At 45.6% G+C, this 23491-nt stretch overlaps 1 protein-coding gene across 1 annotated transcript in view; it reads right to left on the bottom strand.

Annotated features, from left to right (window-relative positions):
* The window catches only part of dscaml1 (DS cell adhesion molecule like 1), a 488801-nt gene that overhangs the window by 53473 nt on the left and 411837 nt on the right, over positions 1–23491 (bottom strand). The window contains exons 20-23 of the mRNA XM_033049745.1: positions 19444–19583; positions 11754–11907; positions 5218–5335; positions 722–885 (exon numbers count right to left, since the gene is read on the bottom strand). Coding sequence (XP_032905636.1) covers positions 722–885; positions 5218–5335; positions 11754–11907; positions 19444–19583 — 576 coding nt within the window. The remainder of the gene's footprint in view (positions 1–721; positions 886–5217; positions 5336–11753; positions 11908–19443; positions 19584–23491) is intronic.

The raw sequence follows: 23491 nt of genomic DNA, 5'->3' as shown, positions 1-23491 counted from the left end.
TGAATACCTGGTGGGTCTTTGGTGAAAGGGGTGAGGAGTGTATTCAATTGGACAATTCTTCAAAGTGTAGGGACGGGTGAAAGGAGGAGGAAAGGTTTACCTCAGGCCAATTCAGTTCTATTCTGGAGTAAAGGCGCTACCTTGAGATTATCAAGGGGGATAAACATGCACATCCATAACCTTAGGTTATTTTAAATGTTTTGGTTGGTATTTGGGGAAGTCCAAACTCCAAACATAAATGCCAAAGCAACTCCATTGTCGGGGCACGGTCAGCGTGGTGGAGATTTTTTAAGATTATTCCACTTTGAATCGCGATCAGTAAGAATAAGGGGCGAGTGGAGATTAAGGGATTTGGGGCAAGATGTCCAGAGTTTGAGGGGAAACTAGCTGAAGACATTGTCACCATTTTCACACAGAGAGTGGTGAATCTCTGGAACTCCCTGCCACAGAGGGTAGTCGAGGCCAGTTCATTGGCTATATTTAAGAGGGAGTTAGATGTGGCCCTTGTGGCTAAGGGGATCAGAGGGTATGGAGAGAAGGCAGGTACGGGATACTGAGTTGGATGATCAGCCATGATCATATTGAATGGCGGTGCAGGCTCGAAGGGCCGAATGGCCTACTCCTGCACCTAATTTCTATGTTTCTATGTTTCTAATGTGGCAACGTTGAAGTGCACGGAGGAGGAGTAAGGAACGAACGCTCACCAGTTGAACACACTCACCTTGCACCAGGAGGTTAACAATGATTGTGTCGAAGCCCCAGGTATTGGTGGCCATGCAGGTGTAGTACCCAGAATCCTCTGCCTTGACCGAACGAAGAAACAAGGTGCCGTTGTTGTAGATCATTCTGTGGCCATCGACTTGCACTGGGATAGCAGAGTGCTCACTGCAACAGACACCAAACTCTAGTTAATTATCACACAAGATGGCACCGTTGACTTCCCTTCCCATTGAGATTTCTCATTGCAACACATCCATAGACATGAGGTTCCAGAGAGACTGTGTAGATACCATGTAGTGGAAAGGTTGCAGCAATTAAGGGCCAGGAGAGGCAGGGGTCGTCCTCATTGAAGCAAAGAAGGTTTGGGAGGAGATTTTATGGAGGTGATTTTATGGAGGTGTACGAGAGCATGATAGGTCTTATTTAGGGTGAACAGAGCAAAGTTCTTTGCCTCAGCAGATAGTTTAAGGATCATGAGATATATAGACGTAAAAGTCTAAAGATACAAGGGGACTGTGATGGAAAAAAATATTACTTAGAGAGAAAAAAAATCACTCCGAGAAAAAATATCACCCAAAGAAGAAAATATTAGAAAGTGGTTACTGGTTGTAATGGTGGTGGAAACTGAATCAATCAGAACCTTCAGAAGGGAATTGGATGGGTACTTGAGGGAATAACTTGCAGGGATACGGCGAATGAGGAGGAAGATAATATGACTGCTTTACCAGGAACCAACAAATATTTGTGTAGGAAGGAACTGCAGATGCTAGTTTTCACCGAAGATAGATACAAAATGCTGGAGTAACTTAGAGGGTCAAATAGCATCTCTGGAGAAAAGGAAAAGGTGGCATTTTGTGTTGAGACCCTTCTTCAGGGTCTTGACCTGAAATGTCACATGTTCCTTTTCTCCAGAGATGCTGCCTGACAGGCTGTGTTATTCCAGCATTTTGTGCCTATCAACATATACGTACTTGTTGGTCCAAATGGTCTCAACCAATGCTGTAAGAATTCTATGATTGGATTTGATTCTGCGAAGACTGTGGAGTTTTTTTGGCTGTTTGTTACAATGTTACTTAAGTCGTCACATAAGTAGGAGATCTTTTCAACATATTATGTTTTGCTGTGTAGCCTACATTGCCTTTTTTTACCTTGTCTTCGTTCACTTGAACTGAGTTTACCAACTCCAGATGGGCATAGTCATAAGGTCATAAGTGATAGGATTAGAATTAGGCCATTCGGTCTATCAAGTCTACTCCGCCACACAATCATGGCTGATCTATCTCTCCCTCCTAACCTTATTCTCCTGCCATCTCCCCATAAATGACACCCGTATTAATCAAGAATCTATCTATCGCTGCCTTAAAAATATCCACTGACTTGGCCTCCGCAGACTTCTGTGGCAAAGAATTCCACAGATTCACCACCCTCCGGCTAAAGAAATTTCTCCTCATCTTCTTCCTAGTCCTGGAGCTTTGCTGTTGAACGATCTCACACTCACGTTCCTGCAACCATTCATCACCATCTCCTCATGGCAATTGGATGACTCTTTACTCACAATCAAAGAACCCGCTTCCACTAAAGGAAAGACACAGAGTGCTGGAGTAACTCAGTGGGACAGGCAGCGTTTCAGGAGAAAAGGAATAGGTGATGCTTTGGGTCTGAACCCTTCTTCAGAATGGAAGATTGAGGTGTTGTGGGAGGGGGGGGGGGCGGGGGGGTACAGATGACCTCAAGAGTGGAATCCATAATGGTCCAAGGTACACAGAAATGCTGGAGAAACTCAGCGGGTGCAGCAGCATCTATGGAGCGAAGGAAATAGGTAACGTTTCGGGCCGAAACCCTTCTTCAGACTGATAGGGGGTGGCGGGGAGAAGGAAGGAAAAAGGAGGAGGAGGAGCCCGAGGGCTGGGGGATGGGAGGAGACAGCCCGAGGGCTAAGGAAGGGGAGGAGACAGCAAGGGCTAACAAAATTGGGAGAATTCAATGTTCATGACCGCAGGATGCGGACTCCCCAAGCGGAATATGAGGTGCTGTTCCTCCAATTTCCGGTGTTGCTCATTCTGGCCATGGAGGAGACCCAGAGTGAGTCATAATGGTCCAATGTTGGTTGGGGAGATGTGCTAACATGCAAGATATAAGGTAAATAGCAACATTTTCTCCTTTCAGTCACTTCGGTGCAGTTATCGGCTTCATAACAGTCGAACTAGTATGATGACTAACTGCGGAATGGGGGGGTGGGGGGGTGGGGGGGTGTAGAGGGGGAGGGAATGCAGGAGTTATTTGAAATGAGGGAAATCAACGTTCATGCAGCTGGGTTGTAAGCTGCCCAAGGGGAATTGCTTTGGGATATGGTCTGAAGAAGGGTCTCAACCACATCACCCATTCCTTCTCTCCAGAGATGCTGCCTGACCCACTGAGTTACTCCAGCATTTTGTGTCTATCTTCGGTGTAAACCAGCATCTGCGGTTGCTTCTTGCACACTTGCTTTGAGATGTGCTGGGCCTCCAGAGGTCCGAGGGAAACCCATTCAGTCACAGGAAGGAAGAGCAAACGCCACACAGATAGCACTGGGGTCGAACCCCAGTCATTGGAGCTGTGTGGCAGCGACTCTTCTGGTTGCAGCAGTCTGATCCCCACAGGCCGTTCAAAGTTGCTAAAGCGATTTTATTTAAGGCTGCAATGATTTAGCCTGCGGTTGGCAGCATCAGTATCCTGGAAATAAATGTTCGGCTCCTGGAGAGTGCGGGAATTTCCTGGAGGGCTGGTAAACCATTTGTGTGAGGTGAACGAGCTTGTCTGTGAAGGCCTGGGGAGGACCTTCTGATCACATTCACTAACGGATTCAGGAGGCACTGCTCGCAGACACGCCTTTGAGACGCACACAGAAACATCTTGCATATAACCTATTTGCAGGAAGGAGCCGCAGATGCCGAAGATAGACACAAAAATCTGGAGTAACTCAGCGGGACAGGCAGCATCTCTGGAGAGAAGGAATGGGCGACGTTTTGGGTCGAGACCCTCCTTCAGACTATTATAACCTATTTGCAGCCTGGGCTTCCTCCAGGAGGATGTCTTTTGGTCAACATATGGCAGAATGACATATTCTGGATCATAGCTTCTCCGATGTAGATGTAGTGGCGGGCTCCATTTTGTCCATGTTGCAGGAACCACTCCATTTATAACAATAGCCCAGAATTAATGCATTTTCTTTTAACACTTTTTGAAATGCTTCTCTCTATTCCCTTTTGTTAAATCATATATAATACAGAGATTGTTACCTCCAGATAAATAGATTCCACGATTCTAAACACAGAGTATGTATTATTATAACATTAAAAATTGAAGGAATAATATCATACACTGTATCTTCAAGGTTATGGTATCTTGTTTGGTCAGGAGTGTTATTATTTGTCAGACTGCATTGCTGCCCCAGTTCTTGTTATCATCCTTTATCTCTCGATGAATATCATTAGACATCTAAGCAGCAATCATTTCCATGGCAACTGTCTAAGCTGTTTGCATTATTGGTCAACGGTAGCATCATTCTGAGGGACAGAGAGACTTGTCGGAATTCCCTTGCTCCCCACACGAGCCCCGTCATCGTGCAGGACCTCAAAGAGCCCTGGAAAGTCTGCCTGTGGTGGGTGCACTGCAGGCAAAGTATTGGAGAGGGATCTCAAATGCTTTATGTGTAGGAGCGAACTGAAGATGCTGGTTGACACCGAAGATGGACACAAAACGCTGGAGTAACTCAGCGGGACAGGCAGCATCTCTGGATAGAAGGAATGGGTGACGTTCTGGGTCGAGAGTCAGGGGAGACACAGAGATATAGATGGGTAAGATGCAACAATGATCCCAACACTGCAGATTTTTACCACTGACGTATCGGCCTCACTGACCATTTGTGATCTTGAGGTGGGGAATTCACGGGTTAAAGGGGTAAGAGCTAATCGTGTGATCTGTTTGCTTAACGCAATCTGCCACGTTAACCTATTTGATCTCACCCCATCAGAGATAGAAACATAGAAACATAGAAAATAGGTGCCAGGAATAGGCCATTTAGCCCTTCGAGCCAGCACCGACATTCAATATGATCATGGCTAATCAAAATAAATCAGTACCCCGTTCCTGCTTTCTCCCCATATCCCTTGATTCAGTTAGCTCTAAGAACTATATCTAACTCTCTCTTGAAAACATCCAGTAAATTGGCCTCCACTGCCTTCTGGGGCAGATAATTCCACAGATTCACAATTCTCTGGGTGAAAAGGTTTTTCCTCATCTCAGTCCTAAATGGCCTACCCCTTATTCTTAAACTGTGACCCCTGGTTCTGGACTCCCCCCAACATCGGGAACATTTTCCTGCATCTACCCTGTGCAACCTCTGAAGAATTTTGTATGTTTCTACAAGATCCCCTCTCGACTTTCTAAATTCCAGTGAATACAAACCCAGTCGATCCGTTCTTTCGCTATTCCCCGAGTTCTTCCCATCCTACCTACCTGTCTTTGGTCCACTTGACGATGGGTCCGGGGTCACCCACAGCTCGACACGGCAGAAACACATCTTTCATCCAAGGCGTAGTCACTGTTCCTCCAAAGGCAATAATCCTCGCTGGGGCTGCAAGTCAAATCAAGGAAGCTTTACCTTTCCGAGTCTTGCTCTATGTTATTTACCACCTAAAATAGTGTACAGTCCCACGTCTTGTACAGTATACATCAACTAATAAAGGAGGTACAATCCAGAGCTCGATGTCTACAATATATTACACAACACATCAGTACCTTGCATCCACTGCAGATTCACCTCCAAGTCACACAGCCTCCTAACTGGGGACTATATCGCAGTTTCTTCATCATTAGTGGATCTGAAATCTGGAACTTGTCCCTAACCCCACAGGTCTGTGCGACCACTTCCACCACTTCCACTGTGGTTCAAGTAAATGGTCACCATCACCTTGTCAAGGGTGATTAAGGACAGGCGACAAATGTTGGCTACATTCCATAAATACAAAGTATGGATAAATATACAATATACCATAGTGTAAGGGGTTTAGAGCATTGAATATGTGGGTGTGGGGCAGCGGTAGAGATGCTGCCTCACAGCACCAGAGACCCGGGTTCGATCTTGACTGCGATGCTGTCTGTATAGAGTTTGCACCTTCTCCCTGTGACCGAGTGGGTTTTCCCTGGGTGTTCCGGATTCCTCTCATATTTCAAAGATTTGTCAGTTAATTGGCTTCTGTAAATTGCTCCAAGTGTGTAGGATGAGAAAGGGGGATAACATGGAACTAATGTTCGGGTGATCGATGGTCGGTGTGGGCTGAAGGGCCTGTTTCCACACTGTATCTCTGAACTAAACAAAACTATTCACAGTTCACAATCATTGTGCACAGTGCATTGTAACAGGTACAATATAGTGTACGCAGTACATGGCACTTTGAGTATTGTGTATTACGCCATCCACAGTTTGCAATTATCATGCAAAATAATATTGTAACATGCAATGCAGAGAATTTAAGGACAATTTAAAGTATGGTGTGTAATGCATTGAACAACTCCAGGCCAATTCAGGGGGAAAAAAAACTCTCTGACAATGAAGAACAGATTCACGGCAGTTTTCGTGAATTATAAATCCATGTCCAAGGTGTGTCGTAATATTGACTTCAATTATATCACTCCTCCATGACTAACCTCAATGGATAGATTAAGCAAAGAGCCATGGATTTGTGTGCTCGTGATCACCTTACACTTCAAATGATTTGGAATAATTCATTTGTGATTGCAAAGTACCGACTGAGGTATTGTTCCACTGACATCAACGGCAATCCAGCATCCTGTGTTCAGCTTGTGTAATATAGATGATAATGAGGAGCCTATTTTACACACTCACAAGGTCCCACTTTCCCTCAGTCAATGTCTACAACTGGAAGCTGGCAACTGGGCTCATGGTATCAGTTCCCACCTGTTGATCCTGCATGGTGGGGTGGGATTGGGATTATCACTCAACTGAACGCTGAAAGTGGAGTAAATGGGCAATAGAGGAGAACATTAATAGGGGATGGGACTGCTTTGTGAGTCGGCAAAGACTAAATGGGCCAAAATAGCCTTCTTAGGAAATAAGAAGATCCCATGGAAAGGCTTAACTCTAGGGGGATTTCACTGTATAAAATAACAGCCTGGGACTTCATGCCCTGCTGTTCATCTGTGGGGCTATGATCAGGGGTAGGTATGAGGAGGTGTCCAAGAGCTGGCACCTGGTCTCAGCACAGCATTTAATCTTTAAATAAAAGGACACAAAGTGTTGGAGTAACTCAGTGGGTCAGGCAGCATCTCTGGAGAATATGGGTAGGGTTGGGATCCTTCTTCAGACTCAGAGATGCTGCCTGACCCGCTGAGTTCCTCCAGCATTTTATGTGTCCTTTCGTGTAAACTAGCATCCGAAGTTCCTTGTTTCCATGTTGTCACTCAGCTATGGTCCAAGAGGAGACCTATTAACTGGGTCTCCAGTCATTGGGCAACTGTAGAACGTGAGAACACCAATGGTCTACTCTGGCAGGACTATGTATCCCACTGGGCCATTGATGGCTACTGACTGATGTCCAGCGAGCAAGATTGTTTCTTCAGCCGTGCCGTTCTCCGACATTCTTCCTTTCAACACCCCAATAAAAATGGCAGAGTCTTGTCAATTAACAGCAACGCCAGTGATGTGCGAGGGGCGTGCGAGGCTCACACCACCGCTTAAGCGGACAAATCTATTTGCAGGCTGCTTTTGTTCAGTGAATCTGTTTACCATGCCTCCACACTCCAGGGACAGCTAGGCTGAAGACAGGCTTCAAAAGGGAATCAAATCCCTTCTGCTGTCGAGATGCCAAACTAACAAGCAACTGCATAAACTCTTAATGAAGCAGTGAGCTCGAGAAGGCAGTAAGAGGGAAACTAAGAGCATTACTTACCTTGTTATCATTTACCAATGGAAGAACTTGACCTGTGAGGTTAATAATACCCGTTCAACACACAAGCTGACAATGAGCATTTACATAAGATCGGCAGAAAGGCTCGCTGATTGAAAGTTCAATCAGATATTGAAAAACATTAGGAGAAGCTCACTGTGACAAAACGGAGACGCAGACAGGATACAGCTCACAGCTTATTCAGCACACCTTCAAATGCTTCAAAAAGGGAGTATGAAGCAAAATTGCACACCTCAAACAGCAAGGCATTTGTTAGTGGTGCCCACCCTTCTGATGAAATGGCTATGGGTGTTACAGCTTTGAATAATAGATCAGCTTTGTCTGTCAGTTAACCCACTGGTTTGCGAAATCTGCCGGTCATCTATCTGTGATCTAGGCTCAGCTTTCTTCTCTCTTCATTACTGGAGTCTTGTTTGGTGGGCATGGGCCACAACCCTGCGGTTAGCGACACCTCACACAGACAGAGAAACACAATCTGCCACGTCAACCTATTTGATCTCACGCCATCAGAGATATTTCCATTGTTCTTCCAATCAGAGCCCTACATCCAATTCAACTAAGAACTAACTTCGTTTTTTTCCCCCCTCCCTGGTTTGTTGAAGAGTCTAGAGTCAAGAGTGTTTAATTGTTAGGAAGGAACTGCAGATGCTGGTTTACACCGATGATGGACACAAAATGCTGGACGGAGTAACTCAGCGGGACAGGCAGCATCTCTGGAGAGAAGGAATGGGTGACTGAAGGTGGGTCTCGACCTGAAACGTCTCCCATCCCTTCTCTCCAGAGATGCTGCCTGTCCCGCTGAGTTACTCCAGCATTTTGTGTCTATCTTTGGTGTTTAATCGTATATGTACTGACATTGGAACAATTACATTCTTACTTGCAGCAGCATAACAGCCCTGCAAACACAACATAGATAATACTGTATATAATAAACTCAAATTTCAATAAATTAGTAAATTAAATAAATTCAAGTGTCTTGGACTTGGAATATTAATTCTGTTTCTGATTCCACAGATGCTGTGGAGTTTTCATAGCATTTTGTATTTTTATTTAGTAAGAATATCGAACCTGGAACAGGAACAAGCTCTTTGGCCCACAATGTATGCACTGGACATGATGCCAAACTAACCTCATCTGCCTGTGCGTGATCCATATCCCTCTATTCCCTGCATATTCATGTGTCCATCCGACAGCCTTGTGACTGTCACTATTGTATCTGCCTCAACCACCTCGCCTGGCAGTGTGATTCAGGCACCCACCAATCTCTGCATAAAGAACTTGCCCCACAGTCTCCGTTAAACTTTGCCCCTTTCACCTTCTGCTCTTTGACATTTCCAATATTATTAATTTGTGGAGTTGAATGGGACCTGGTGCCATTTTGTCCCAGGAACTACTTGAGGGAGTTTGCCAGTGGGCCAGAGATGGACTAGTGCAGGTGTGGGGAACCTGCGGCCTCAAGGCCGCATGCGGCACTCTAGACCATTAAGTGAGGCCTTTTGAACGAATCAAAATTTTGTAGAACAAATCCTTTTATTTTTATTTAAGAAGGAACTGCAGATGGTAGGTACTATCGAAGTTAGACAAAAATGCTGGCGAAACTGAGCGGGTGAGGCAGCATCTATGGAGTGAAGGAAATAGGCGACGTTAAGGGTCGAGACCCTTCTTCAGGGTCTTATTTTTATTAATTTTATTTTTATTAATATGTTTTTGTTCGTCTTTTATTATTTTAATTTTAATCTTAAAATGAACATATTTAAAATACCAAAGAGTAAAAGAAGACTCAACGAAATAACCCTCCCCGACTGACGGCTACAATTAAAATATTAGTAAGTCATGAGGGCTATTTTAACAAAACAATGTACATTTTGAAGTATATCTAATTGAAGTTTCTTGGATGCGGCCTTTTTAGATTACAGCTAATCTTCGAACATGAAAAGTTTCCCCACCCCTGGACTAGTGGCTGAGAGGCTGGGATTAATACTCCACCTACACAAGGTGAGCTACAGGTCACTCCAGGTGCTCCAACTAACATTTAAACAATGCCCGTTGAACTTTTATGTTTAATGGAATGCACGTTAAAATGGACCTCAGTTTGGCTGCACTGAGCAGCGATCACTCCGCACACTAACACTCTCCTACACACTGGAGACAATTTACAATCTTTACCGAGGCCAATTAACCTACAAACCTGCACGTCTTTGGAGCATGAGAGGAAACCGGAGCACCCTGGGGAAACCCACGCGGTCACAGGGAGAACGTGCACACTCCGTACAGACAGCATCCATAGCCAGGAACAAACCTGGGTTGTATTTACTTCAACATTTGCAGTATTTTGAACTTGGTAATGAACACGCTCGACTGTGAGTGATCAGAGACTTGTTCCTCCATCTTTGTTTCCAGAACAAAGGAATTACATCACTGAACAAAAATAATATCCTGCAGATGATAGAAATCTGAAATAAAGCTGTCAAAGCTGGAAATGCTCGATAGAACTCTCAGCATCAGGGCCGGGTAAAAGATTAATGTTTCAGGTCTTTGGCATCTGACGAAAGCCATCATTGTTAACTGTTTTTCTCTTTATTTCCTGATGTGCTGTGTCCATCAGACTCTTTTCACTGAACTGGTTCACGCTAGTTAACTGGGAGTTTGGTGACAAATGCATGGAGAAAGGGGTGTACAGTTTAGCAGAAGAGTGGTTATAATACTGGACTGTAATTCTTAATCTAAATCCCACCATGGCAGCTGTGGAATTTAAATTTAAAGTAATAATCTGGAATTTAGGGATAAAATCCAACAACATGTACGTAGTTTTAATACCGATGGCAACCAAAAATTATCGGATTGTTACAACCCATCTGGGTCACTAATATCCTGCAGGGAAGGAAATCTCCCGTCCTTGTACAGTTTGAACTATATGCAGCTCTAGGCTCACTCCACATGGTTCCCTCTTAAAAGGTGTCTGAAATGGACAACCAAGTCAGTCACCAGCTGAGATATTTCAGCTGAGGTCTTCCAGTTGTGCTGAGATATCTGGAACTATCAGTGGTTTCTTTGTCACCTACTGCAGCCCTTTTATAGCAGGGTCGCAGGGCCAAACACAGCCCTCACCCACCTCCTGCCTCCTCCTATGCCCACACACCCTGCAATAGGCACTGGCGCAAAGCAGGCACAAGAGAGCAACATAAAGGAGAGGTGCTGGAGGGAAATGGCCAGTCGATGTGTCATGTCGAGACCCTTCATCTAGAGATAAGAGGCCCAGTCATGTATCATGCAGCACGGAAACTGGCCCTTCGGCCCGACATGTTCCATCCTAAGCTGGCACAGTGGCGCACTGGTAAAGTTGCTGCCTTACAGCGCCAGAGACCCGGGTTTGATCCTAACTACGGGTGCTGCATGTACGGAGTTTGTACGTTCTCCCTGTGACCGCATGGGTTTTCTCCGGATGGCCCGGCTTTTTCCCACATTCCAAAGACGTGCTGGTTTGTAGATTGATTGCGTTCTGTAAATTGCTGCAAGTGTATAGGATACAAAATTGGAATAAAATAGACCTCGTGTTGGGCGTCGCAGACTTGGTGGGCCGAAGGGCCTGTTTTTGAACACATTAAACTAAACTAAATTAAATTTAACTAAACTAAAACCAAACCGAACTAAAGGTCCCGACCTGAAGCGTCCTTTTTCTCCAGAGATGCTGCCTGACCTGCTGAGTTACTCCAATACGTTTGTGTCTATCTAACCAAACTGAACTTGTCCGTTCCGACCAGGCTGTCCCATCTGAGCCAGTCCCAACTGCCCACGTGTGGCCCATTTCCTCGTAAACCTTTCCTACCTTCCATGTACCTGTCCAAGTTTCTTTTAAAATGGACAGGTACACAGATAGGAAATGTTTACAGGGAAATGAGGCAAATGGGTTGTGGATAGCCTTGGGGCCCTGTCTCCCTCCAGGAATGTGCACCGCATTTCATCTCTTAAAGCATTTGCACTGTGTTCCAAAACGCAAGGTGCAGTTGCAATTACAGTTGAACCCCAGGTTAGTGTCAAGGAGACGAGTGGTGATTGCTGACGTACCCTTTGCTGCAGGTTCCCCGGTGATCTTGTGGCTGGTGTTGCCTCGACCGGCCGATGTGACGGCTGCCACCCAGAGCAAGTACTGCTGCTTGCTGTTCAGGTTTGGGATCTGGTAGTACAAAGTCTCCGGCGAAGCCTCGTATTCACTGGGTGCCTGCGCGAGAGAAACAGTGTTGGATTAGTCCGTAGCAGCTTCATCTGTCGTGTTGGGCAGTGGGTTACAGTCCAGTCTCAACTGTTCAGTCACTTCAGTCTGAAGATGGGTCTCATCTCAAAACGTCACCTATCCATGTTCTCCAGAGACGCTGCCTGACCCACTGAATTACTCCAGCACTTTGTGTCCTTAGAGTCCAACTTTATCCAACTGCTCAGCTTCCTACACTTGGTATTCAATAGATTGGATGTATTTAGAGAAGTATCAGACACCCAGTAGTAGTAGGAGAAGAGAGGATTGTTATTACGTGGAACGTTTGAGTTTATTTGGGCTGAAGTTTAGAAATACTTCAATCGCTAAAGGATATTAAGACCATGAAAAGCAAAAACAAAGAACGATAAATGCTTTTGCGAGGGGGAGAATTGCAAAGTTGGGAAGTTATGGTAAACCTGCACGAGGGTGGCACAGTGGCGCAGTTGGTAGTGCTGCTGCCTCACATTGCCGGAGACCCGGGTAGATTCTGACCGGAGCATTTTACTGAACCTCGGTACTCGTGACAATAAACTAAACTAACCGTGACTCTATAAAAAGTGAAAATGTCGCTTGTTGCAAACTATACTTGGTCATGTCTTACCAAGAAGCACCAGCTTAAAGCAACACATTTACCAACTCATGTGTAGGAGAGAACTGCAGATGCTGGTTTAAATCGAAGATAGATACAAAGTGCTGGAGTAACTCAGCGGGGGGACAGGCAGCGTCTCTGGAGAGAAGGAATGGGTGACGTTTCAGGTGAATGTACTCACTTTCTCTTTCATTGGACCGAACTTGGCCTGTTCCTATTTGCACACCTGTCATTCCATTGATTTTGGTATCTGGTTTACAAATCATTTTGGCTACAAGGAGATCAGGAAAGACACAAACAGAGAAAGGAGGTTGCGTTCTCTACAAAGCCCGAACGCCGGCACTATGGTGACAAGGTAACTGGAGGTCTACAAATTGCTACTTATCAAAACCTCTGCTTCAAATTCATTTCACTATCCGAGCTGCGTGTTGCCATGGAGTTGTAATCTGTTCATCAAAGCGGCTAGTTAAAACCATGGGGATCTGATACAGTTATGTTGCTGGCATGTTGTCAAAGTTGCCTTGGAGAAATCTACAATAACACTGGAAACAATACTTCTAATTCAGGCGAGAGTATATTACAACAAAAGAAACAGAAAATGTCAATTTCGGAGGCCAGCAATCATAGTAGGATTTTAAATCCTAATGTCCCAGAAAAGAAGATTGACATAGAACCCCCCCCCCCCCCCCCCCCACCACATTGTCAATTGAATGTATCAATAGAAACTATTCTCTCTCCACAGGACATGCTGGCTTGCAGTGTTAAAATATGATGGTTCTTTCTCTGACTGCCTAGCTTCCGAATGGTGTGAAGCTGGACTTGTCAGCTGCATGAGGGTCGCATTAAAGGTGCCTGAAGACCGTTCTCAGTGCCAAGGATCAACAGGTGATGATTTTAGGCCTGCAATTTTCTAATAAGGTGTGGTGCGTGCTTGGGGAGCCAATATAGGGCTGTCAATCCTTCACCAATGCCCCGGGCATTCAAAAATTAATCTGCAGAATGCAGCTGCAAGCTGTTCTGGAGAGAAATCACAGCGTTTTAAATGAAATTCATCTTTTTTTCTTTTTCCCAGAAAATTCTCCCCCTCGCAAAATCATTTATCATTCTTTGTTTTTGCTTTTGTTTATTCATGATCAAAATTCAGGCGGGAAGGCATGGGATGGCCGCTAATCAAGAAATATCCGATCAGATGAAAGTAAGGTTGTTCTCTTTCCAATTTGCCGGGTGGTATAAGTTCATAAGTCATTGGAGCAAATTAGGCCATTCAGCCCATTGAATCTATCCTGCCATTCAATCGTGGCTGATCTATCTTTCCCTCTCAACCTCATTCTCCTGCCTTCTCCCTGTAATCTTTGACCTTACTGATCAATTACCTGTCAATCTCCGCTTTAAAAATACCCAATGACTTGACCTCCACAGCAGTCTGTGGCAATTAATTCCACAGACTCACCACCCTCTGGCTAAAGAATCTCCTCCTCATCTCCTTTTTAAAGCAACGTCCAGGGTATGTTGCGAAGATAGATGTGTCAGGAGATGGACGTTGGCAGAATAGTTGGTGAGGGTTGAACATGTTGGCCAAAGATTGGTATTTCCCCAATTAATGGTGGCTCTGACTGTTGGTGACCAAATGGACAAACATAGAATGTAACACTCTGTGGCTTAGCTACTCTTGTCTGTATGTCAGATCATTGTGGCAGCACAGAGTTGCTGCCTCTCCACGCCAGAGACCCAGGTTCAATCCTGACCTCGGGTGCTGTCTGTAGCGAAGTTTGCACGCTCTCCCTGTGACTGCATGGGTTCACTCAGAGTGCTCTGGTTTCTTCCCATATTCCCAAAAGGTGCGGGTGTGTGAGGTTAATGTGCCTCGGTAAAACAAAATTGGCTGTAATGTGTAGGGAGTGAATGGTGTAAATAGGTGATCGATGATCATTGTGGACTCAGTGGGCCTGTTTCCATGCTGTATCACTAAAACTAAACACTAAAACAAATCCCACCATGGAGACTAACGCACAAAAAGGTTAGGCTGGTGTTGCCGTTGTGGTATTGAGGGAGTGCTTCAGTGGCTGGCTGTGATACAAGATGTCTGACGTCTCCCACTCCTAAGGTATTCCACGCTGGTTTTGTGAAGAAGAGATGAGCTGCCCCAATCTCCTGCTCAATATTTACCCCGCCTCACAAAAAAAGAATTGTCATCGATTGCTGTTAGTAAGAACTTGTTGGGAGTAAATTCACTTCTGTGTTTTCTCCATTATAATAAAATCGATACTTAAAAAGTACCTCAGAGCCTTTGAGGCATCTTGAGTTCATTAAAGCTGCTTTAGGAATGCAATTGATTTTTTTTTGCCTATTGAAAGTATCTCCCTATTTGAATTACGGAAGAGCTACTAAATGGTAGAAAGAGACTGACTAAGGAATAGTAATGTTTGAAAAGCAGGGGAAAATACTCTAACATGGTACCTGGCCTGGACCATTGCTGGAATATATTGACAACAGCATTATTCATCAGCATTTCTAAGATCCTCTTACAGGTTTTTGTTTCCATCCTTCCCAATGTTATCAAATCGTACTATCCAGTACCCAATACAATCAACCCATACACAACTACCTCAGAGAGTGCAAAGACAAAAATACCAGAGAGCAGAATGGAGTTTTACAGCATTATTGCATTGCAGTTACAGAGAAAATGCCCATTGCTGCAATGGGGTAGGTTGGAAGATTGGGTCTACACTATAGCTGATGGGAGAACCATTCAGAAGTCTGATAACAGCGGGGAAGAAGCTGTTCCTGAGGGTGAGGAGAGAAGAGGGAATGACCGGGGTGGAGAATCCTTGATTATGTTGGCTGCATTCTTGGGGGAATGTGAAGTGCTGATAGAGTGAATGGTGTGGAGGGTGGTGTTAGCGACATCCTTTAATATCCTGTCTTATGCTGTAAAGCGGGAATGTGGCAGAGAGAATGAGCAATGGTGAGGATGCAAAAATGGTCGGGAATTAATTTATTTCCTATGCTGGCTCCAATTCAAAATGTCCAAAAAATGTCAATTTCAAAAACATATAGGTGCAAATAAATGCCAATCAAAAAATCCTGAGAGGAAGCTTCATAATCAAGTTTAGAATGAGTCCAAACCAATCCTACATTTAATTGGTGTAGGGAGGAACTGCAGATCATGGTTACATTTAATTGGTGCTTTTCTGAATTTTATCTTTCCATGAAATTATTGCAATTGCAATGCAATTGACTCAGTGTTTTGGGGAATTCACGGAAGTTTTGGGGATTGATGGGAGGGGGAGGGGAGGTGTAAAGCTGGAAATTTCAGGATGACATTCAGAATTAAAGGACGTTATTTTAGGGAGGAGATGAGGGGAAATTTCTTTAGTCAAGAGGATGGTGAATCTGTGGAATTATTTGCCACAGAAGGCTGTGGAGGCCAAGTCAGCAAATATATTTAATGCATAGATAGATAGATTCTTGATTAGAAGAGGTTCAGAGGTTATGGGGAGAAGGCAGGAGAATGGGGTTCGGAGGGAGAGATGAATCAGCCATGATTGATTGGTGGAGTAGATGGGTCAAATGACCTAATTCTACTCCTATCACTTATGACCTTATGACATTGCGGAAGGCTCCCTGCCTTTATGTGAGCTTGTGTCACAACATAGAAACATAGAAAATAGGTGCAGGAGTAGGCCATTCGGCCCTTCGAGCCTGCACCGCCATTCAATATGATCATGGCTGATCATCCAACTCAGCATGCCTTCTCTCCATACTCCCTGATCCCTTTAGCCACAAGGGCCACATCTAACTCCCTCTTAAATATAGCCAATGAACTGGCCTCAACTACCTTCTGTGGCAGAGAATTCCAGAGATTCACCACTCTCTGTGCGAAAAATGTTTTTCTCATCTCGGTCCTAAAAGATTTACCCCTTATCCTTAAACTGTGACCCCTTGTTCTAGACTTCCCCAACATCGGAAACAATCTTCCTACAACGTCTATTAAATTGGAGTCCATGGAGCCCTGGGATCTGAGGTAAACCCTCTGTTAAACAATGAATTCCAGGCGGTCAGCCTGGTTGTGACAGATGTGCTGCTCAGGCCCATGTTCTGTGGTCTGGAGCCCACACTGGTGCTGGGCAGTTGTGCACTGGTCAGGGTGAACCACACTAGGCAGCTCCATCAACATCAGCATGTTCCGAGGAAGCCTGTCTCTCAATTACTGTGTTTTTGCACGTCGCTGAACGACACCAAAAACGCTTTTACATTTATACCCAGTTTCTGAATACAATTAAATTGTTTTCAATATTTGCTGAGTGGAAATTGAAGGCGGGTATTTTCTGTATGAGAGTGGGTGTTATGCTGCTTTTATTCAGATGATATTTGATTGATGCTTGGTAATGTTTGAAAGGAATTTGGCTTTGTAGAAAAAAGAAATCCCCACTTGATATCAGAGGATTTACATTTGAAAGGATGCATTTTAAAACATGATTAAACCGCTCTCTACATGTAGCAGTTTCATATTATGAGTTTCCTGTGGTATTATGATTTAATGGAGGTCTGAGATTATTGATTAGTTTCCAACGTGGTCGTTCTGCTGAAGGAGTTTGTGACACTTCCCCCTCTCCCTGTGACTGCCTCTAGATGAGGCACCAGATCCCCAGGTCAATATTATCCCCGGCGGGCTGGTGAGACAATGATACGTGACCTCGACAGTAGAGCAGACTTCTCGGGGAGCTGTCAGTGCCAGGTCTGAAATGCTCTGGGGAGCCTGAACAATGTTTCTCAGTCCCGCCTCACTGCCCAGAGACATGCGTAAGCATACATAGTAGGAGCGGCAAAACTACCGGACTCTTTGGTAAAAAGCTGCCTGGTTCACGAGTATCCCCTGGTGGGGGGAAAGGAAATCCGCTCTCTCTGTGGACACCAACAGCAAACCCATCAACATGCCTGCATGTCAAGTGCCTCCTCATTCCAGTCACCACCAATAATGGACACAATCATGAGAGGAAGAGAACGGGAAGACGTGCCCAGAGTGGGGGAATCAAGAACTAGAGGACATGGGTTTAAGGCGATGAGGGTAAGATTAAGTAGGGACCTGAGGAGGGGCAGCTCATTCACACGTGGGTGTATGGAACGAGCTGCCGGAGGAGGTAGTTGAGGCAGGTAGTGTGGCAACGTTTAAGAAACATTTGGACAGGCAAGCAGATAGGACAGGTTTAGAGGGATAGGGACCAAAAGCAGGCAGGTTGGACGTGTAGATGGGACATGTTGTTCGGTGTGGGCAAGTTGGGTCGAAGGGACTGTTTCCATGTTGTATGTCTCTATGACTATATCGACAGGTACTTGAATGATTAGGTTTAGGTTTATTAGTGTCATGTGTACTGAGGTACAGTGAAAAGCTTTGTTTTGCATGCTATCCAATCAGATCAGATAATACTATATATATATATACATATATATACATATATATACATATATATACATATATACGGTATATAATCAAGCCAAACTCATGTATGAGAGATAAAGGGGAAGATGCAGACAATAGTTCTCAGCATCAGTTAAACATCAGTTCCATAGACAAAGTCCAATGTCTGCAATGGGGTAGAGGCAGATCGGGTTGTACCCCAGTTTATGGAAGTACAATTCAGAAGCCTGTTAACAGAAAAGTTATTCCTGAGTCTGTGGGTGTGCGCTTTCAAACCTCTGCATGTTCTACCAGACGGAAGCCTGGAGAAGAAGGAATGACCGGGGTGGATGAGTATTTGATTGTATTGGCTGCTTTTCTGAGGCAGCGTGCAATGTAGATGGAGTGACTGGTGGAATGTCTGGTTCGTATGATGCTCTGGGCCAAAGATCATAGAGGAGCGGGCTACATCTGCATCTCTCCGTCATTTCTTGCAGTCTTGAGCAGAGCTGTTCTTCAAACCAAGCTGTGGTGCAACCCGGTTTGTGAGAGTCATTAGAGACTTGCCAAATGAGGTTATAGAGCAATACGGAAATAACGCAGGCAACTGGATTAATATAGATAGGCATGATGGTCAGCATTGATGCCGTGGGCTGATGGGTCTATATCTATTTGTCACTATGACTGTAAATGTCAATATCGTCAGATCCACATCCTATGAATAAATACATTATTTAAAAAAACACATTTCATGTTACAACTGTGTACCTATCTACCTGTAGGATACTTGGTTCAGTCAAACAGGTGAGGTACCAGAGGACTGGACCATAGGTAATATCATTCCCTCTATTCATCTGTACCATGTGGTGGACATTAGACTTTGTCTGTGTAACTGATGTGTTACAATGCTGACAACCCCATTCTGCTCCCTTTATCATCCCCTTTGCTCTACCGATTGTACATGAGTTGGACTTGATTGTATTAATGTACAGTGTTATCTGACCCTATAGCATGCAAAGTGTAGCTTTTCTTTGTGCCTTGGTACGTGTGACAACAATGAACCTAAACCTAACATCAGATGTTATTGTATGTGGATGCAGCTCAACAGCGCTCAAGAGAAAGTTCGGTTTTAGCTCTTTAGGGATAAAGGAATCAAGGGATATCGGGAAAAAGCAGGAACGGGATACCGATTTTGGATGATCAGCCATGATCATATTGAATGGTGGTTCTGGCTTGAAGGGCCAAATTCTATTGCACCTATTTTCTATGTTTCTGTTTCAAGAGGCAGGTTGGCCTATTCCCGCTCTAATTTGTTACATTGTCAAGGAGGAGTGAATGTTACATAGAATGTTACAAGTTTCCCAGCCAACATTGGATAAGCAATAAGGGGCTTGGCAGGATCTGATGCTGGAGCTACCTTTCATTTCACAGAGTTCCTGGGGGTATATTACTGATTATTGAATGTTAATGCATAGTTGGGGGTTGTGGGGGGGGGGCAAGAAGATTTCCAACTTACTGGCTGCCCAGACCCTGGGCTCGAACAGAAGATGGTGTATTTGCGGATGATCCCATTTGGCTTGGTCGGGGGGAGCCAGGACACGACCACGCTGCTGGCAGAGGAGGGGACGGCTTTGATTCCTGCAGGTGGCCCTGGAACTGAAGCAAAGAAGAGGCATAGCGTGAAATAAAGCAAAGCCGCTTTAACAGCGCTTAGTCAAGCTGGTTGTTAATTCCTAGAACACAGAACAGCATGTGCCACAGACAACCAGCCTTTTCATCTAACACACGAAAAACAAATTGAAAATCTTGCTTGCCAAAGTTCTGATTGATCAGCAGTTGTTTTCACAGAGACCGAATTACTCATCTGTAAGAAATATCTGCATTCTCCAACCACTGGTGTTCCGGCAACTGGTAGTTCGGCACCTTCGTTAATCCGGATAGAATTATGAGAGGGCATGTGAAATCCCCCCCCCCCCCACAGAACACCCCCCCCAAATGTGGTGCCTTGGCCGGGTGAGGCAGCCGATCGTGACCTCATCGGGACTTCAGCGGCCGATCGGCGGGTCGAATTTCCCCCCTGCGGCCGGGGCTCTGGAACTCCTGCCTGGTCAGATCCGTTCCCATTGCCAGCAGGGAAGAAACTGTCCCTGAATCTGGAGATGTGTGTTTTCAAACGTCTGGTACCTCTCGTCCGATGGGAGAGGGGAAAAGACCAGGGTGAGACTAGTCCTTGATTATGTTGGTGGCCTTGCCGAGGTAGCGGAATAAACATTGTGTCTACATGGTTTTTCTTTTCCTGTTGAATGAAATAAAGAACTCCGCATACTAAAGGGCCTGTCATTTCCTTGGTGTCATTTGCGCGTCACGCAGATGGCGAGCGAAGATTTTGTACATCCCAAAGTCCTGGGGATGTCCTACGTCACCACACACCATGCGCGTGTAATGCGCACCATGCACGTATCACGTGCGCGGCATGATGCGTGCGTCGTGCATCGTGGCTCGTAAATGATTACGCGCAAATGACGCCAAAGTGGGACAGGCCCTTAATGCCCCTGTCCCACTTAGGAAACCTGAACGGAAACCTCTGGAGACTTTGCGCCCCACCCAAGGTTTCCGTGCGGTTCCCGGAGGTTGCAGGTGGTTGCCGGAGGTTGCAGGTAGTGGAAGCAGGTAGGGAGACTGACAAAAACCTCCGGGAACCGCACGGAAACCTTGGGTGGGGCGCAAAGTATCCAGAGGTTTCCGTTCAGGTTTCCTAAGTGGGACGGGGGCATTACTCTAACCAAGATGTATAAGTGGGAATACTGAGTCACCTTCAATGCTTCGAAGAGACAGGAATTCAATTCAATTTGCATATCAATTATCTTAACTGCTGCTTTAAGAGTTAATAATAAAACACACAATCCATCTGCTGAGTAAGGTTCATCTTTTAAATCCTTTCCTGTCATGGATGTGTGTAAAAAAAAAGATTGGCTTTTAATGGTTAGCGATCGTCAGGTGCTCACAGCTGGCCCATCCTCTGAATGCCGAGAAATGCCTTGGTGTCTCCGGTTTGGAGCTGCTGCACTCAGCAACAGATGAGGTTGTGGACAGATGGGGGAGTTCAGGATCATCCTGACCTCTCCATTGCAGGACAGCCTGAGACATCTTTCAAACTGGGCACCGATCATTCCCTGCTGGCAATCTGTACTGCTAGCACCGTGACATTGTTCTGTTCTTACATTCTCCACACTAAATGGGTCATTATTACGGACATCTGGGTAAGGGAAAATAATCTCAAACTGTGTTTCTTTTTTAAGGAGCCATCAGGTTTAGGTGACTGCCTGTCGGTACGAGTCTGAAGAAGGGACTCGACCCGAAACGTCACCCATTCCTCTCCAGAGATGCTACCTGTCCCGCTGAGTTACTCCAGGTTTTTCTGTCTATATTGGGTTAGTAACCTTGCTAAAAGGTCCTAAGAGATGGTGGTCAATATGTGGGCAGTCAACTTCCCTACCATTCCTTGACCTCACCATCTCCATCGCAGGGGACAGACTTCTGACCGACATACACTACAAACCAACTGACTCACATGGCTATCTGGACTACACGTCTTCCCACCCTGCCCCCTGTAAAGACTCCATCCCCTACTCCCAATTCCTCTGCCTACGCCGCATCTGCTCCCAGGATGAGACGTTCCACAACACGGCATCGGAAATGTCCTCACTCTTCAGGGAACGGGGATTCCCCTCCGCCACCATAGATGAGGCTCGCACCAGGGTCTCATCCATACCCCGCAACACTGCTCTCTCTCCCCATCCCCGCACTCGCAACAAGGGCAGAGTCCCCCTAGTCCTCACCTTTCACCCCACCAGCCGGCAAATACAACAAATAATCCTCCGCCAATTCCGCCACCTCCAACGTGACCCCACCACTCGCCACATCTTCCCATCTCTCCCCATGTCTGCCTTCCGCAAAGACCGCTCACTCCGCAACTCCCTTGTCAATTCTTCCCTTCCCTCCCGTACCACCCCCTCCCCGGGCACTTTCCGTTGCAACCGCAAGAAATGCAACACCTGTCCCTTCACCTCCCCCCTCGACTCCATTCAAGGACCCAAGCAGTCGTTCCAGGTGCGACAAAGGTTCACCTGTATCTCCTCCAACCTCATCTACTGCATCCGCTGCTCTAGATGTCAGCTGATTTACATCGGGGAGACTAAGCGGAGGTTGGGCGATCGTTTCGCCGAACACCTCCGCTCAGTCCGCAATAACCTACCTGAACTCCCGGTGGCTCAGCACTTCAACTCCCCCTCCCATTCCCAATCCGACCTCTCTGTCCTAGGTCTCCTCCATTGCCAGAGTGAGCAACACCGGAAATTGGAGGAACAGCACCTCATATTCCGCCTGGGTTGCTTGCGTCCGGATGGCATGAACATTGAATTCTCCCAATTTTGCTAGCCCTTGCTGTCTTCTCCCCTTCCTTAACCCTCGAGCTGTCTCCTCCCACCCCCCCCCGCCCTCGGGATCCTCCTCCTCCCTTTTTCCTTCCTTCTCCCCCCCCACCCCCCATCAGTCTGAAGAAGGGTTTCGACCCGAAACGTCGCCTATTTCCTTCGCTCCATAGATGCTGCTGCACCCGCTGAGTTTCTCCAGCATTTTTGTGTACCCACTTCTCAGGACCTGTATGGGCAGCTGGACATAGGATCCAGAGATATTAATTGGACCTCTGTAAACTGAGAGCCTTTCTTGGTGTTGGCTTAAAAAACCAGGCCACACAGTTGGAGTCAAACCTCAGAAAATTCTTGATCATAATTGAGGCTTGGAATGAATGGATATGGAGAGGATGTTTCAGGGACTAATTTACTGTTGTGTTGTGTCTTTAAAAATTTTTTTTTTCCAAAATGTAAATACTGGTTCTGTTCTATTCTGTTGTGTTGTTCTGTTGTTTTTGCACAATCCGCAGGCATTGCCACTTTCATTTCACTGTACGTGACAAATACAATTGACTTGACTTGACTTGACTAGTGGGCGAGCCTAGGACTGGATGTCATAGCTTCAGAATTAAAGGACGTTCTTTTAAGAAAAGAGAAAAGGTGATTTTTCTTTGGTCAGAGGGTGGTGAATCTGTGGAATTCTTTGCCACAGAAGGCTGTGGAGGCCAAGTCAGTAGATTTTATTTAAGGCAGAGATAGAGAGATTCTTGATTAGAACAGGTGTCAGAGGTTATGGGGCGAATGCAGGAGAATGGGGTTAGGAGGAGGAGATAGATCAGCCATTATAGATTGGCAGAGTAGACGATGGGCCGAACGGCCTAATTCTATTCCTATTCCTTATGACCTTATGAGATCCTACGAGTGCTATATTAAATTGAATTGAAAGATACAGGGTGGAAGGCCCTTCAGCCCACGGAGTCCACTCTGACCATCGATCACCCGTTCACCCTGGTTCTCTGTTATCCCATGTTCTCATCCATTTACAGAGGGCAACTAACCTACAAACCCGCACGTCTTTGGGAATCGGGAGGAAACTGGAGCACTCATGGGGGGGGGGGGGTGAAACCACACGGCCACAGGGAGAACGTGCAA

Source organism: Amblyraja radiata, chromosome 33 (genome assembly GCF_010909765.2).
Source record: "Amblyraja radiata isolate CabotCenter1 chromosome 33, sAmbRad1.1.pri, whole genome shotgun sequence".
Classification (NCBI taxonomy): Eukaryota; Metazoa; Chordata; class Chondrichthyes; order Rajiformes; family Rajidae; genus Amblyraja; species Amblyraja radiata.
This window is presented reverse-complemented; position numbering and strand designations above follow the sequence as displayed.